Raw genomic sequence first — 15,890 nt, forward strand, 5'->3', positions numbered from 1 at the left:
CAATAAAGTTGTGCGGACTCTTTCCAACACATAACGAAAACACTCCCTCGCCACAATCTGTCTTACTTTCTCTCTTCTCTAATGCACACTTGAAACTTATATAAATCCCGTTTCATCCAGAGAGAAATCATTTCCTAACATGAACAATAAGTGGTTATATTTTCTTTCTCTAAAGACAGGATACAGCATCTAATGTGACTTTGAGTAGGACTGATGATCTCCTCTTCTCTTTAAACTTGTTCTGTGAACACATTGGCATGTTTGTTGATCAAACTCATACTATATGTACCTATATTTTGTAAGTAGTTATCAATATTATAAAGTAAATAGAGATGAATATATTAGGTAGATTTTTGGCCCACGAGATTGGTGTTAAAGGCCTCCATGTGGGTAGTAAAGTCTTTTTCCCTTAACATTAGTCCCAGGAATTCTGAGGACATTGAGTCTTCCTGCTTTTTTATTTACTTATATTTCTAGGGGGTCAAGATACTACTGTGTTTTAAAACAGATGGAAAAAGGGTAAAACAAATCTTATTATCAAATAGTACATATGTAACATATAGCTACATACTAATACTTTTAAGACTTGACTCAGTTTCTGATAACTGTTGAGAATGAGAAGTGTTCAGATCATTTAGAAATTAAACATTTCAGAGGCGACCATCTTGTTATTAATTCTCTGGCCTCTTCTCTCAGCATTCTAGCTTTACTTACACCTGGAAATTTAATGGAGGAAAATTCCTAGGTGGGCAACATAGCACATGGGAGCACTGTGGAGCTGTGACTTTTCATTTGAAACCTCAGCCTTTTCCAGGCTTTAGTACAAAGGTGGCAAAGGATAATTTAGAATTTCTTAAACTGTACCGTGTTCGGGACCTAGGCTGGTTTCTCCTGGGCATACTTCTCTTGTTACAGTACTTCCCACTCATTTTGTATGTTCTAGAAGAATATTTCTTCAGTGATTCACAGCAAGTTACTTGAAGATGTGATCTGTAAGCAAAATATTGCCTTTTCTAGAACCCTCCTTTGATTTCAGTTTGAGTCTGAGAGCTTGTTCTTTTGGAGAACCAAGGTAGAATTGTGTCCATCTGCCAACGCTTACCAAATTTACCCATCAGGAAAAAGGAAAAAGAATGCGTTCCTTTGAAGATTCATATATTTGGCAATCACCTCAAAAACTGCTTAGTAGCCACGTAAAGACAGTGCCCCTTTTTGTTGCTTCTTAGAACTCACAGTGCTACTTTCCTTTTTAAGTGACTGTATGCAGACATGCACCTTGTTGGTGCTATTCTTACTGTTTAATACATTTATTGAGATATTTTACTTCATTTATGTAATTATAAGTATTCTGTTAAAGCCACGATGAGAAATGCAAATTTTGTTCCAGGATTTTGGAAATATATTTTTTGAGGTCTTGATATTGCACTTCTGTAAATGTCCAAACTCAGCTGAGTCCTTCAAAGACCGGAACTTTTATCAGAGATGTCAGTGAGCCTAGGCTGTGGAATGGGAAGGAAAAGATGTTTTCTGACATATGAGCTAAAGTCACTAATTAAAAACGCATGCAGGTGATTTCCAGAGAGGCTACTACTAAAAGAAATTAGCCTGCTGCATCACCCCTCAGATTTCTTTCAAGAGGGAAGAGTGTTTTTGCTTTCCGTTCTTACTCAGATTTAAGGAAAGGATGGAGATGAACTTCTGATGAAGCTTGTTATAATTTCTGTAATTGTTGTCTTAGTTTTTGTCAAATCGCTGACTTGGATAAACTTCAGTTGAGTCTAGTTCCTAATAGGCCGCGACATAAACTTACCAACAGAGGCCCAAGCTTGTGTGCAAGGGGCAGCTTAAGTGCTCTGTCGCTGGCTTTGATCTGTGGCTTCTGTGCCCATGATGCATAATCTGATAACTATACAGCTTGGAATAACACATTTACCAATATATTAAAATGAAAAAGATCAGCTGCTGAAATCTATTATCAGGCTTTAAGCACAAATGTTGCCCTTACAATTATTAGGCCATATATTTCTGCTTCCAGGGCAAGATTCATGTTAATTCATGTACAGTGCTTCCCTGGTGGCTCAGAGGTTAAAGCATCTGTCTGCAATGTGGGAGACCTGGGTTCGATCCCTGGGTTGGGAAGATCCCCTGGAGAAGGAAATGGCAACTCACTCCAGTATTCTTGCCTGGAGAATCCCATGGACGGAGGAGCCTGGTGGGCTACATTAGTCCATGGGGTTAATTCATGTACAATAGACAGAGTTAAATTTGTCCATATCAGTGAGATAAAGACACAGGATGAATTACATTTATCATCATCACGGGCACCTGTGAGCACAGGAGCACTGTACCGGTTGTCTATAGACTCCTCTGAGCATAATAGCCGTTTGTGTTCCTTCCCAGTACCTGACGTGGGACCTTGTACCTAGTTAACACTTGCAGCATAGTCCTTCAATTCAGGAAAGAATAAAGTTCAACCAAAAGTACATTTGTCCTTTAAAAGACAGCACTGAGTAAAATCGGCTGTTGTGATATATTAATTAATGTTGAATAAAAGAAGATAAGCATATCCTCTTTGATTCAGTGGTAACATGAAGATCTCTTTTTTAATATTTTAATAACTTCCACTTTGAGGGGCTCTTTAGACAGTAGAATCCTCCAGATGGAAACTTATCAGGCCTAGAGACAAGGCTAGGGCATAGCAGGCAACTTGAGGATGTCCCAGAGACAACAGCAGGAGAAAGTTCAGGGTGGTGAGATGCTGGCAGCATGCCAGGCAGCCCCAGGCAGTATCCAGTGGATCCATGGACCACAGTCTTCCATCTAAGGTGCATTCAGTGTCAGGCAATGGATGTAGATCTCTTAGGGAGGTCCAGCAGTGGTGACATAGTTATCGGCCCATAGTTCAGGGATATGAGAGGGTTTGGATCAAGGCACAACCTTAATAAAAATAAAAGGGCCATAGCTGCCATTTATCAAGCAGTTGCTCTATACCCTGCACTGTATTATCATACGAATCTTCAGAATAACTTCATGAGGAAGGTACCATGATTGTCTCCATGTTACCTAAGAGGAGACTAGCAACCGCGAGTAAAAGGACTTGTTCAGAGGCACAGCTAGTAAGACAGGATCTGTGCCCAAGCAGTTGGGCTCCAGGGTCTGCAAGCTTAATCCCTGCCACTTCTCAGTTCAGTTAGATGAATGAATCGAAAACCCTCATAGAGACCAAAGAAGAGTTCACAACAGTGACAGGAAACTCATTTTACCATCAGCATTGAGAGTTATTTGGGGAAGTGGGTCTAAATTTAGTGAATCAAGAGATTAAAATAATCCCCAACTGTGGCTTTTCAGAGCTATACAAAATTTGTATCATTAGGAAGAAGAGAATAAGGTATAGTTAAGATATAGAGTAGGAGAACAGCATAAATTTTGACAAAAGACTGGTGTAAAAAGTGATGATGTTCTGTTTAGGAAATCAGTAAGGTGGCGTTGTCCACAGCCTTTGGAAAATGAGACATCGAGAAGAATGAAATGGATTTGCCACATTTAATTTAGGCCACATCAAGACAATCAGTTTGGAGTCCTTAAAAAATCGATCATTTATGAAGAGAGGATTACTGTAATGTGGGGGGATATCTGTGTGAACTGATAATTAAAAATTCAGGTATCAAAAGAGAAGAACAAACATTAATCAAGTATTTCTCGAGCACCTATTAAGGCCCTCTCTTAGGTTTAGGCATGTATTACACAGCAAAACAAAAACAAACCTGTATACATGGAACATACAGGCCAATGAGTTAAAAGATCACTTAAACATATGTGGAAGATGTATCCATGCTGCTCCTCCCAGAAAGACGGAAGTACATCAGACAGGCACCGCCTCCAGAAATATATCAGGTCAAAAAGAGGCTGTGGTAAAAAGCGACAACTCTCGATGTCACAGTAAATAAAGTAATATCAAGTCAGATGTGTTCTCTCACGTAAGAGCGTGGAGAATACAATTTCTCTGAATCAGTTGACAGAAGGAAGCAAGTCAAAAGAGACAGTTATACAGCTGTACTTTTTCAAATAACCATTTTTCACACAAAGTAGTAAAATTTCTTCAGCTCAAGGTGTACCAGAAGTGGTTACTAAACCGCCTCATGAGCAGCTCTCTGGATAAGAGGCTGCATACATACAACTGAATCTTTTAGCCACAAATAGGCCCTGGTGAATTGGCTTGGGAGAAAATATTGTCTTCTTAAAGCCTACCTCCTGAAGAAGTGTTATTTAACGGAAAAATCATTAGACGGGTAGATGAATATAAGATCGATAGGTAGGTAAGTAGATAGAAGAATGGATAGATATATTTTAGTGAAGATAGTAATTCTGGACATTTGGGAGGATTTTTAAGACTTTCATAGACACAAAATTAAATGTATGACCAGAAAAAAAAGAAATTCATTTTCTGGAAATGTGACAAGCATTCAATAAATCCTTGTCACCATTGGTAGCTATGTCAAATAGGATTTCTGCATTTTCCTTGATTACAAAATCACAAGTACTTCACTTTTCACAAAATCATCTTTAAAAAAAAAGTTTAAAGGCTATATCATAGTCTTTAATGTACATCTAGATACATTACAAACTGTGTGACAAATTCCATAATCCATTTAGTCGTTCTGCTCCTCCATGAAGTACTCGGTGTGTGTCAGGCTGTGGAGAAGCAGGAGGTGATTGGCGCGGTCCCTGTGGTTACACCCTGGTTCTTTCAATCTACCTGATAGTGTGTGCTGATAATCAGTGTTAGAAGTGCATCGAGAAACAGGAATGTAATACAGAGTGATTCTTATGAACTTGCTCATATGTGCACAGTGATAGAAATAGAACTTCCTCATCACAAACTTACAGCGCATTCATCAGCTAGAAACTCCCCATGCTAAGTACATAAATTCAGGCATCCACCATGGGAAATAAAAGCAAAAGTCACTTGTGCCATGTGCACAAAAGGACCTCCACCACATGTGTGAATGAGCGTGACATTCAGGCTTTTCAATTCATGCAAGATTTCACTTAGTTGAATTTTAGGAGCTTTGTTCACACCTTCTTTGGCAAAGAAGTGGCTGAAAACACACCAAAGCACTGACTGATGAACTTCATATTGGAATATTGACACTTTCCAACTAGAGGAAAGAAATTGTAAAAGACTGTGTCACTTCTTAAAAGCCAGTATCCAGGGTGGCGTAAGAATCAAATCATATAGAATAATAAAACTCATAACCTGCTGTTTTATAATATCCATAAAGAGCAAAACATTTAAAGAAAGTAAAATACACATGATTTCACTAAACTTAAATTGCATATGTTTGAGTTTACTGGCTAGTTATCATGTATGTGCACAGATAAATCTGTCTTATGACTAACGGTGAAGATGTTTATATGACTCACATTGAAGATGATCATCACCTCTGCTGAATCAGTTCTTTAATAAACATAATGCTAATTTAGAAATCCTTGTGATATGTTTGTGAGATTTTTAAGAAGCAAAGATTAAATTATGCCTTTTTCATAAGTTTTCACGTTTTATTTGAATATGGGTAATAAATATTTTTGAGTACTTTAAATTCTTCTTAAAATATCTACTGAATGGATTCCCATTTGAAAAAGAATGATTTTTATACCTCAGAATCACATATTTAAAAGGAAGGTATCAGGAAATCTGACCTCAAGCCCTTGCTTCATCTTTTTGAACCTCCCTACCTCGTTTAGAAAAAGAGGGGTTTGAATTAGTTTATCTCCCAAGTCTCTTGCAATTCTGAAAGTGATTCCAGAAACTTGCCTCAGTACTTTGAGATACTTGAACAGTTTCAAGAAAACCCCAAATCATGATGAAAGAAGTTGCCATTGTATCCATATGGAAGTACAGAACAAAACTTGCAAGCAGTTGCTGCTCATTACAGCTGATATGCTATAAATGGTTGTTGACACTAAGACCAGATGTCGTGGAAAATCCTGCATCATTAGGAAGCAATGGGGTGGGGAAGGAACCTGTGTGTGAGAATGTCAGTAGAATCTATTTAAAAACCAATCTAAACAGTGATGCATTATAAGAATCTAGGGGTAATCTCAATGTGTAAATATTAACATAATAGATTGCACTTAATTTAGAAATGCAGACGTTTCTCAAGTCATGAGCATTCATTACAGATATTCAGTGTTCTACACATTTGAAATGGCCCGCTGTACTGGAGTGTAATTGCTGATCACTCATGCACGTAATGTCTCTTACAGAGGACAAACTCCTGTGATAAAACCCAGTGGGGCTTTATAATTTTATACATACTGTTATAAGATTTTAAAATATATATATTTGTAATGTTCATTTGCGAGGTGAAGAACTAGTTACTTAGCTTCAAAGGTCTGAATAGCCCAAATCCACATAATTAATAAGAATCAGGCCCAGGACATAAATCCATGTCTTCCTTTTCTATCTAGATCATAGTGCTGTGCCCCCATGTTCAAACATAGTTGTGTTGGAAGGCTGGAGTTTCTGATCTCACCTTTCTGATTTGTTTTAGAAGGTCAAAATAGTAGAATATTAGCAGTTAATGGTATAATGGTGACCCTTTCTATAAGGAAGTAGCCACTAATTTGGTGAGAGATTCTACTGTTTCAGCTTTTGTGGAATATAACCACAAATTATCTTACTTTCTGTAGACATTCATAATCTAAATTTATCAACTTGCCAATGAACTTTTGTAGTGCAATATGTTCTTAAGTTGGAAGCTATCTAAATGGTAGCAATTAAAATCAGGATATATGTGTACTGCCCTGGTTTAAATGCTGCTTTAGAAAATCTTGGTGATTAAGTCTCCTGTATCCTTGCAGAATATGATAAAAGATTATTCAAACAAACATATTCCAAAGAGTTGACTATAAATCAAAAGTATGTGATATTTTTAATGTTTTTTGAAGCTGGCCATTAGAAGCAATCTTGTGATAAACTATTTTATAAAACAAATAATCCTTTAATAAAGTCAGTAATCATCCTCATTTTTCAGTTTGTATTCCATAATTCTGTATTTTAGGCTTGCCTAAAGATACGCTTAAACATGAAGTCATTTCGGTGCTGTTAATATTTGAGTCTATATAGTAACCTTGAAATAGCATGCCTCTTCCTGTGCATAACTGCAGCTGAACAGTCTTCTTGGGTATAAGGTGAAACACGGATCCAGATGGATTTATTATTTCCTGGATAAGTCACAGGGCCCTACAGGGAGGTCTTAGAGATCGTCTCTAGGTATGAGTATTTGCCTCAGTCATTCAGAGACTGTGCATCAGAAAACTCCAAGGCGTTCCCTTTCTTCTGAATTAGCAGATACTTGGTGTACAAGGGCATAATGCACCCAGCACTGCCCAGAATTTTTTGATTTATTAATAAGAATAAAAGCACGTTGAATTGTTTATAAGTTTATTCATTGATGACACTGGCATTTGGTCAACAAAGTTAAATACCACTTGAAATTGAAAAGACCTAAAATGATTGTGATTTCTAAAGCAATTGGAACTCTTTCCCTAAATGAGTCTGTGTTGACAAATTAAGACAGCCGGGTATTTGCAGAGATCCCTGACATCTCAATGCTTTTGAATATGAAGGTCACAGAGAAATAAACTATTATTTATTGTTTGTGTTTTCTTCCAAGGTATTTATTCCATAAATTAATAGCTGGCAATCACTTCTTGATTAAATGAGAAGGTACATAAATCCAGTGACCATAAGTTTTAGTTGGGAAAATAAAATGTTAAATATTAATCATATAGCATGGTTAGATACTATAGTATAGTGATAGATAAATAAGAATTCCAAGTAATTTCAAATGTTAGATTTTACTGAAAGTTATTTTAGCATGGAGATCTTTCGTATTCTTAAGACGTGTTCATCCCAACATCCAAATTAAGTTTTCATGTGTTTAGTGTTTAGATAAAAACCCTGTCAGCCCTAAAACATTATAAAGTTTTCCTTAAAATTACCATTTGTCATAACAGTGGTGAATCTGATGGCAGTGAGCAGCAATAGCCCGAAGAAGTCTGGTACTTGATTAAAACTTACTTGCCTACACTTCAGTTCCTGTAGACTTAAGCTAATTTCTTCTGAGCTCTGGTTATGAGTCTTTGCTAATGTGCATGGCTGGCTTAATTAATAAATATTGGTTTAGGCTGTGTTTACACAAGGTCAAAACAACAACAGAATTGACTAATTCAGCAAGGGAAAAAAGTAGCAAATTTCATGAAAAAAAATGGAAATCAGTTGTTTGTTAATATATAAACAAAACCAATTTGATTAACGGAATGTTTAAATGTTTCATACAGTTGTTTTGGCATTTGGAGAGTCCATTGTTTCCCAACTTTTTTCAGTCTGAGACACCTCTAAATTTGCTGGGTTGTAGCCCAAGATTAGAAGATGCTGAACCACTCTCTGGAATACACATACCAATCCAGACAAACTTTCATCCGGATACCTAAGGATCTAAGGATAATAGATTTACATTATGCATTAATTGGCCTCCTTTTCCTGACCAACTTTTCCCTTCATTTCTTAAAACCCACAAAAGCTGTCCAGGGAAAGTCAAGAATTTGTCATGGTGCTTATTTTCAAAGTACCAATGTGTCTCGATGACCGGTTGGAAAACAGTGGTGTAGACACAGCCTTATTCCAGGATTGAGTTATCAGTCCTTGAGTAATGATAAATATCTGAGAAAATTAAAATGTGTCTCTCTTATAGTATTCTGAGATGTGAAAATAAATATATAAGTAATATTTTGAATCACACTTTGAAGACATACACATTATGTTTTTAAAAACTAGCTTATGAAAAAAAAAAGCCAACTATAACATTTGGCATGTAAGAGTAGACTCTTTCTGCCTTTAAGAATAAACAGATTCTTAAAGACAGCAATTTTAATACATAATCAGAATAAGACTCCAAAATTTGTACAGAAATTGTTTGGAAACAGTGAGGAATGAAAATCACTACATTTGGGTCCAAACTCTTGAAGTCAACTAGGATTTAATTTGCACAGTTTCACTTGCCAAATGTCTGTAGATTGGTCCAACTCTTGTTATCATTTTGCCAAGTTCCCTTCTGCTGAAAAATGTCTATGCTCTGTTAGGCTTCTAAGCCAATGTCCGTGGCCAAGTCTGGACCTCAAGCAGCACTTGGAAGCATGTGAGCAGGTCAAGACAGGTGCTCCCATTCATTTGAACTCTCCCCAAGTGATACTCTCATCAGCCCAGTATCTCTCCAGGACGTACATGCATCTGTCCGAAGCCTGCCCACATGATCATTTGTAATCATTTTCTAACCATATTTTCCCTGGGATTTAGGAATGACAGTCTCCGGGAGAGAGGACAGTGCATGATTTTTTTTTTCTCCTAATCTTACAAAACGTTAGTTTTGAAGAGTCACTTAAAATAGATTCTCACATCAGTCTCTCTTTTCTTTCTAAATAAAGCCTGAGAATTTGCTTTTAGCTAGCAAATCCAAGGGAGCCGCTGTGAAGCTCGCCGACTTTGGCCTAGCCATAGAGGTCCAAGGAGATCAGCAGGCGTGGTTCGGTGAGTAGGGCCCCCCCATGCTGCTTGCACTCTCTGGGCCGCAGTCCCATCCCACTTACCAGCCACAGCAAAACGGAAACGTTCATTCTGACAACTCGACTAGTCTTAAGTTAGTGGACTTTTATAAGTACCTAATTTTAGTGACATTAAAAAAGTATAAGTCTAAAAATAAGGGGAAATATAATAGAAGAGCAGTAACACGGACCTTTTTTCTTAAAGAATTGATGAAAAATGGGTGCTGTATTAATTAATAGGAGGATTGCAGTATTCAAAGAGTATTTTATTTGAGAGAAAATTGATTGTCCAAATACAGCCTCACTTGATGCTGAAATCTCCTATGTAACTAGGTACTCTGGAAATATTTGCACAGTATTTTGCATATTTTGTGATTAGCAATATTAAGTTTTAAAAATATTATAAAGCATATAGAGAGAAATTTATATAATATATGGTGTTATGAATCTTTATATGTGTGTGTGAGTTTCATCTTCTATTTTTTCAAAGTGCCAGTTTCTGCTCTCCAATTTTGAAATTTCTGTATTATGAAATTTCTGTTTCCTTGCAAGTAAGGACGAGATTAACTCTAAACAAATTTAAATTATGGTATTAAATATTTCTGGATTATAGTATTTCAGGTTTATGAATTGTTTTGATAAATAAATTATTTTACCCACTGAATTTCTTATGCTTCTCTTTCTGCCGTTGCTGAGTATTAATCCACTTTTCAGGCAGCGTCCTAAAATATAACATCTCCACAAGCTGCCGCCTTGCCTCTGTCCTCACTGCCAGTGTGTTGAGATTAGAACTGGAATATAGTTCATGTGGTTCAGAGGGTAAAGCATCTGCCTGCAGTGCGGGAGACCCGGGTTCGATGCCTGGGTCGGGAAGATCCCCTGGAGCAGCAAATGACAACCCACTCCAGTACTCTTGCCTGGAAAATCCCATGGACAGAGGAGCCTTGTAGGCTACAGTCCATGGGTCGCAAAGAGTCAGACACAACTGAAAGCCTTCACTTTCACTTTCATAGTTGATTTAAAATGTTGTGTTAGTTTCAGAAGTACAGCAAAGTGAACCAACTATACATATATGTATATCCACTCTTTTTTTAGATTCTTTTCCCCTATAGGCCATTACAGAATATTGAGTAGAGTTCCCTGTGCTATACAGTAGGTCCTTATTAGTTATCTATTTTATAAATAGCAGTGTGTATGTGCATGCATGCTAAGTCACCTCAGTCATGTCTGACTCTTTGTGACCCTATGGACTTTAGCTCCCAGGCTCCTCTGTCCATGGGATTCTCCAGGCAAGAAAACTGGAGTGGGGTGCCATGCCCTCCTCCAGGGGATCTTCCTGACCCAAGAATCAAACCCCTGTCTCTTACGTCTCCTGCATTTGCAGGCAGATTCTTAACCGCTAGCGCCACAGTGGTGTGTATATGTCACACTACTTCACCCCAGACAAATTTCTGTTTGTTTTCTACATCTGTGACTCTACTTCTCCTTTGTAAAAAGTTCATTTGTACCTTTTAGACTGCACATATAAGCTGTCTTATTGTCTCTGTCTGACTTCACTCACTATGACAGTCTCTAGGTCTATCCATGTTGTGGCCAGTGGCAAAATGCCCTTCAGTTTGAATTGCTTGTCCTCTAAACAATAACAACAAATAGAAAGAGAGCTCAAGAAATGCTTACTTCTTTTGTTTTCTATACAAGTAGTTTTCTGTATCCCTAAACATACACATGTACTGAAAAGTACACAGATCTCCCAGGATTCCCCATCTCTCTCTCATCTGCCCCAGCCACTTAACGGGGGTGGCCGGTGGGACAGCCTCATCCCCCGCCTCTGAAGGCAGCCTAACTCAGGATCTCATTTTGTGCTGCCGGCCCTGTTTCAGTAGTGCCTGACCACTATCCTTGTCTCTCATACCTCTGTTGAATACGGCCTTTTACATTAAGGTTGTCCTTACCTACCAAGTGAACTTAATACCTCCAAATTTGGCATTTGTTGTGGCATACTTTGTCATGTAACTGGACAAAGCTGTTCCTGTTAACTGCAAACTGAAAAGAGGCAAGACCTAGAATTAGTGCTATAAATCTGAGATTCAGAGACATCGTTTTATCCTAGGAAAGAGTATAATTGACCCTGATAAAGAACATACACTTACAGGAGTTGGGATCCAATAGGAAGTCGTGGGGCTGTCACAGAGATGGGCAGAGCAAATCACTGGAGATACAGAAATGGATTAGGAGGTCCTGCCCTTCAAAATACTCATACTTGCGTATCAGTAAGTATTTAGCAGGCAGCGTGGAAGCACCGTTAACAGAAGCAGGTGTAAGGTGATCTGGAGCACAAGAGAAGAATTGTGGAAATTTCAGTGACTGGGACAAGGCTTCCCCCTTCTGGTGGCTGAATGGGAGTTTTGTTCACTGGCATGCAAGGCGATAAAGGCATTCCAGACAGAGGGATCAACACATTCAAAATTTCAGAGGCATGAAATAGTTTTTTTCTGTTTCAGGAATAGTGAGAAGTTGATTACAGCTAAAGTAGAAGGTATACTGAGATGGGGAGCTGATGAAGTAGGAAAGGACTTTATGTTCTTTTGAAGGATTCAGCATTTATCTTAGATTTAGGAATCTGGTGAAAATTTTTGAGTTAGAGGAGGACATAATCAGGTTTCTGTTGAGTAACTATTTGGTAGGAGGATGGCTTTAAGGATAGCCTGCAGGCAAGGAACCAGGTAAGATAAAGCAAAAGTTCAAATTATGCATGAAGACAGCTTGAACTAAGAAGAACACAGGAGCAAGCAAGTTCCAGGTAACAAGCAGAAAGGACAGGAACCCTAAATTTTAAGGGAGTCTGTTTAGAGGAAATCAGAATCCTGCAAGTTGGGTTCCAAGACAGAACTCTAGTCCTTTCTAGAACAAAGCAGGACCCCACTTCACGAGATGCCAAAAAAGGGACTTAGGCTCAGGGATGTGATTGCCGGAACTATGTACAAGATGATAACTGGATGTCAGGAATAAGCCAGAAGCCTTATTACAGAGCCAAGGATCAAATTTAACATTGACAACTTGGATGATGCTTATAGAAGTATTGAAGTTGAGCTCCTGAAATCTCACTTGTTTGGGTGAGATTTCATCTCTTTGCTAGATCACAAGCTGTTTGAGGGACTATGTGTAGTACAAAGTTTCTGCTTTTTGAATTAAAATACTGCAGCTGATACCCTGGCTCTGATTCTTAACAACTACATAATATTAGGCAAGTCGCTTTAACTCTGTGAGGTCAGTGTCCTTTCTGAAGATGGAAATAATAAACACTCTTTCATGAGGCTGTTATGAGATGAGTGAAGTAGACCATCGAAATATGCCTGGGTCTTCAAAGCTGTTCAGTAGGTTTTCAAAACTGTCTTGGAATGAAACATGTCACAGAACCAGCCTACACAGTAGAAGTTGTTGAGTGAATGACTAAATATCAGGCTGGTGAAAGCAATAGCATCCATATAAAAGTACACAGATTTTCAAATTGTGATAATTCATTTCTCAAGGCAAACTGGTCTCAGAGAAACAATGACAGATGGGGAGTAAAATTCCCATTTTTTTCTTTGGTGTGGTGATAATCAGCTAAGTTCCTGCTAAGATACCTATTAGGGTAATGACTTTTAAAAGATGCATTTTAAGGTCTAAGAAAATCATTTTAAAAGTATAAAAAAACATAGTTTCTAAGCTTAGGAGAATACTTTTTTTAGCTTTCTTTTAAAGTTGTTGTTGTTGTTTTTTAATGGGTTGCAAAGAGTCAGCCATGACTGAGCAACTGAGCGCATTCAACTCAAATGTCAGTGAATCCGCATGGATAACTAAGTCAAGGGAATGCGATGTACTGCCTTTCTTTTGGAGATATTGCCTGATATATTTTAGGTTTTAGGAAGAAAGGCATGTTTTAGTATGAATGATTTGTTTTTATATTTATTCATTTTCTGCCATAGTCTCATGTATTTGACTGATTAATTTTATGTTTTAAAAGATGTAAAGGTTTTGAGTGGGAAACCTTTTTATTTTAATAAGAAAAAAGCAGAACTCTTTCTTCATTATGTGTAACGCCAGAGTTTCAAGCTTTTACATAGTTTTATTTTAATAAATTTGAGGTCTACTCCAAATAAAAATTAAACTATTCAAGCCACTCTAGAAGCTCTCTATTGTGTTCAGTTATTTCCTTATTTTCAAGATCAAATATTTGTTTTTCCCATGTTATTTTTTCTGTCTTTTTTATATATAGCCAAAAAGGCTAGAAGTAGTAGCACCCTGTAACACATGTGTAAGGTAAACTAGAAGATTTACCAAAGAGAATAATCTGTTTCTCCTGTGGGATTGGAAATGCTGTTTGCAATCCATTTCTTTCTTTCTTTTTTTTTTCTTTTTTTTGCTACTAGGAAAAAAGGATAACTGCCATGATCTATTTCTTATGGACGAATTCTTTTGCTTGGTTGCTATTATGTTATTATGTCTCTTGTTTAAATATTAAGGGTTTTTTAGTGGCAGTATGTTGCAGTGGATTCTGCATGTAAGTAATTCTGTTTTCTCTTTGATCTGTTCTGGTATTCCTGTTGGTTTTTCAGAATGAGAAACATACACTGTCTCTAAGGAAGGCTAACTCTCATTAAATTCCCATTGATAGTTTATCTCATAATAAACTAGATTTAGGAGTTTAATCTCATGCTAAAGAACATCTAGTTTGTCTTACCCTCAGTATTTCTGTATTCATGAGAACATGTTGTAAAGTGCACTGTTTTAACATTTGTGCTTGTAGATGTAGGCTTCACTATTCTTAGGGGTAAGGATCCCCGACTGCTCAAATGACAGTTGTGCTAAATAGGAGCAAGTATCTCTTAGCATTTTAGTCTCCAGAAGAGGTTTGTAATAATTTACACTTAGGATTATCACTTCATTTCTTGCATAGTGGTTACTTCTTTATCTTTTCTACCTCGATGAAGTGTTAACATTTCCTACTCCAGGCATGTATTCTACCAAGTTATTTCAGACATACATTAAAGTTTAGCAATTCTAGATAGGAGGTTACAGATTGCATATAAAAGGGTAGTCAAAATTCAGAGAAAGGATGGACCACTGAGAACTGTAGGAGATGGGAGTAATTTAGAGTCACCCTGTGTTAGAGAAAAAGTACTCCCTCCCACACATACACACAAAAACCGAGGGTGCGAGAAGCAGAAAAGGCATCGTTAAGGGTGAAAATGGAAAGTTTATTTTCAAGAAATCTTAGAGATTTTTTAGGTTAAGTGCCCAGAAGTAGAAAGATATTATGTTGAGTGAATGAAGGGGAAGTAGTGGGTAGGACCAGATGATAAAGTATCTTAAAATGCCAGGTGGGACCTCAGTCTTTAATCTGGTCTTTGGAATCTGTTTCCCATTGGATTCCCTTTGTGTCTCAACATTCGGAGGAGTTGGAAAGGAATGGTTGGAATAAGAGAGCAGATGTGGCAATGAGAGGCCCTGAAGAGCTCTTGGAAGCCAGTGTGCCTGCCTCTGCCTTAGAATAGCAAACTTTCACATGGCTCCTTCCGGTAATCCTTGAACTTCAGGCAGGGGAACCAGCACTGTTGCTCAATAATTCTTTCCAGCTCACAACTACTGAACAAACATTTCTATCAAATAAAGTTTGAAGTAGAGGTGGATCCACTGTGGTCCATGTAAAGCTTAAACTACAGCATACAGGTCTTTTCTTGAAGTTCCTTCTCACTGTCCTCCTCATCCTCCTCTAAAGCAAACAGGAGAGGACAGGTAATGAAAATGCTGGGGGGGGGGCAGTGAAATCCAAAATCCTTTGCCTCAAAATGTAATTTTGTTGTAACCGTGTTGTTATATATATGCTTGTTTCTAAGTACAGATTTGTTTTGGAGGTGGGGAGAAGCTGCTTTCTTGGATGCTTTGCATCCCAGTAAATAAATAATGTGCTTCATCACTGATTTGTAGTCAGAGGAATTCCTGATTACATATCCTTTTAAAGAACACTTTCCAATTTCTGTATGCATTTAAAGAAAATTTCCAAATAGCCATAGCTATTTTTGGTAATTTTTAAAGTAAATATTTTTTATTTGAAAACCATTATTTTCATAAATAAGTATTTTACTCTAGATGCTAGCTATTAATTATCATTTAAGTATACCTTCTTGGAAGTACTGATTTATCTGATAGGAAACTTTCTTTAGCCATCTAGTTTTGCATACCTCATCTCTTAAAAGTCTAGCTGATACTTGTTCAGTAGTGACTCATCTAAATATTCCTGA

General features: G+C 37.5%; 1 protein-coding gene across 18 annotated transcripts in view; it reads left to right on the forward strand.

Moving 5' to 3' along the window:
- Positions 1–15,890, forward strand: part of CAMK2D (calcium/calmodulin dependent protein kinase II delta) — a 299,891-nt gene that overhangs the window by 225,663 nt on the left and 58,338 nt on the right. For all 18 annotated transcript variants that reach the window (XM_043870845.1, XM_043870839.1, XM_043870837.1 and 15 more), the window contains exon 7: positions 9,490–9,592. In XM_043870845.1, the coding sequence (XP_043726780.1) occupies positions 9,490–9,592 (103 nt within the window). The remainder of the gene's footprint in view (positions 1–9,489; positions 9,593–15,890) is intronic.

The sequence above is a fragment of the Cervus elaphus genome, chromosome 17, assembly GCF_910594005.1.
Source record: "Cervus elaphus chromosome 17, mCerEla1.1, whole genome shotgun sequence".
NCBI lineage: Eukaryota > Metazoa > Chordata > Mammalia > Artiodactyla > Cervidae > Cervus > Cervus elaphus.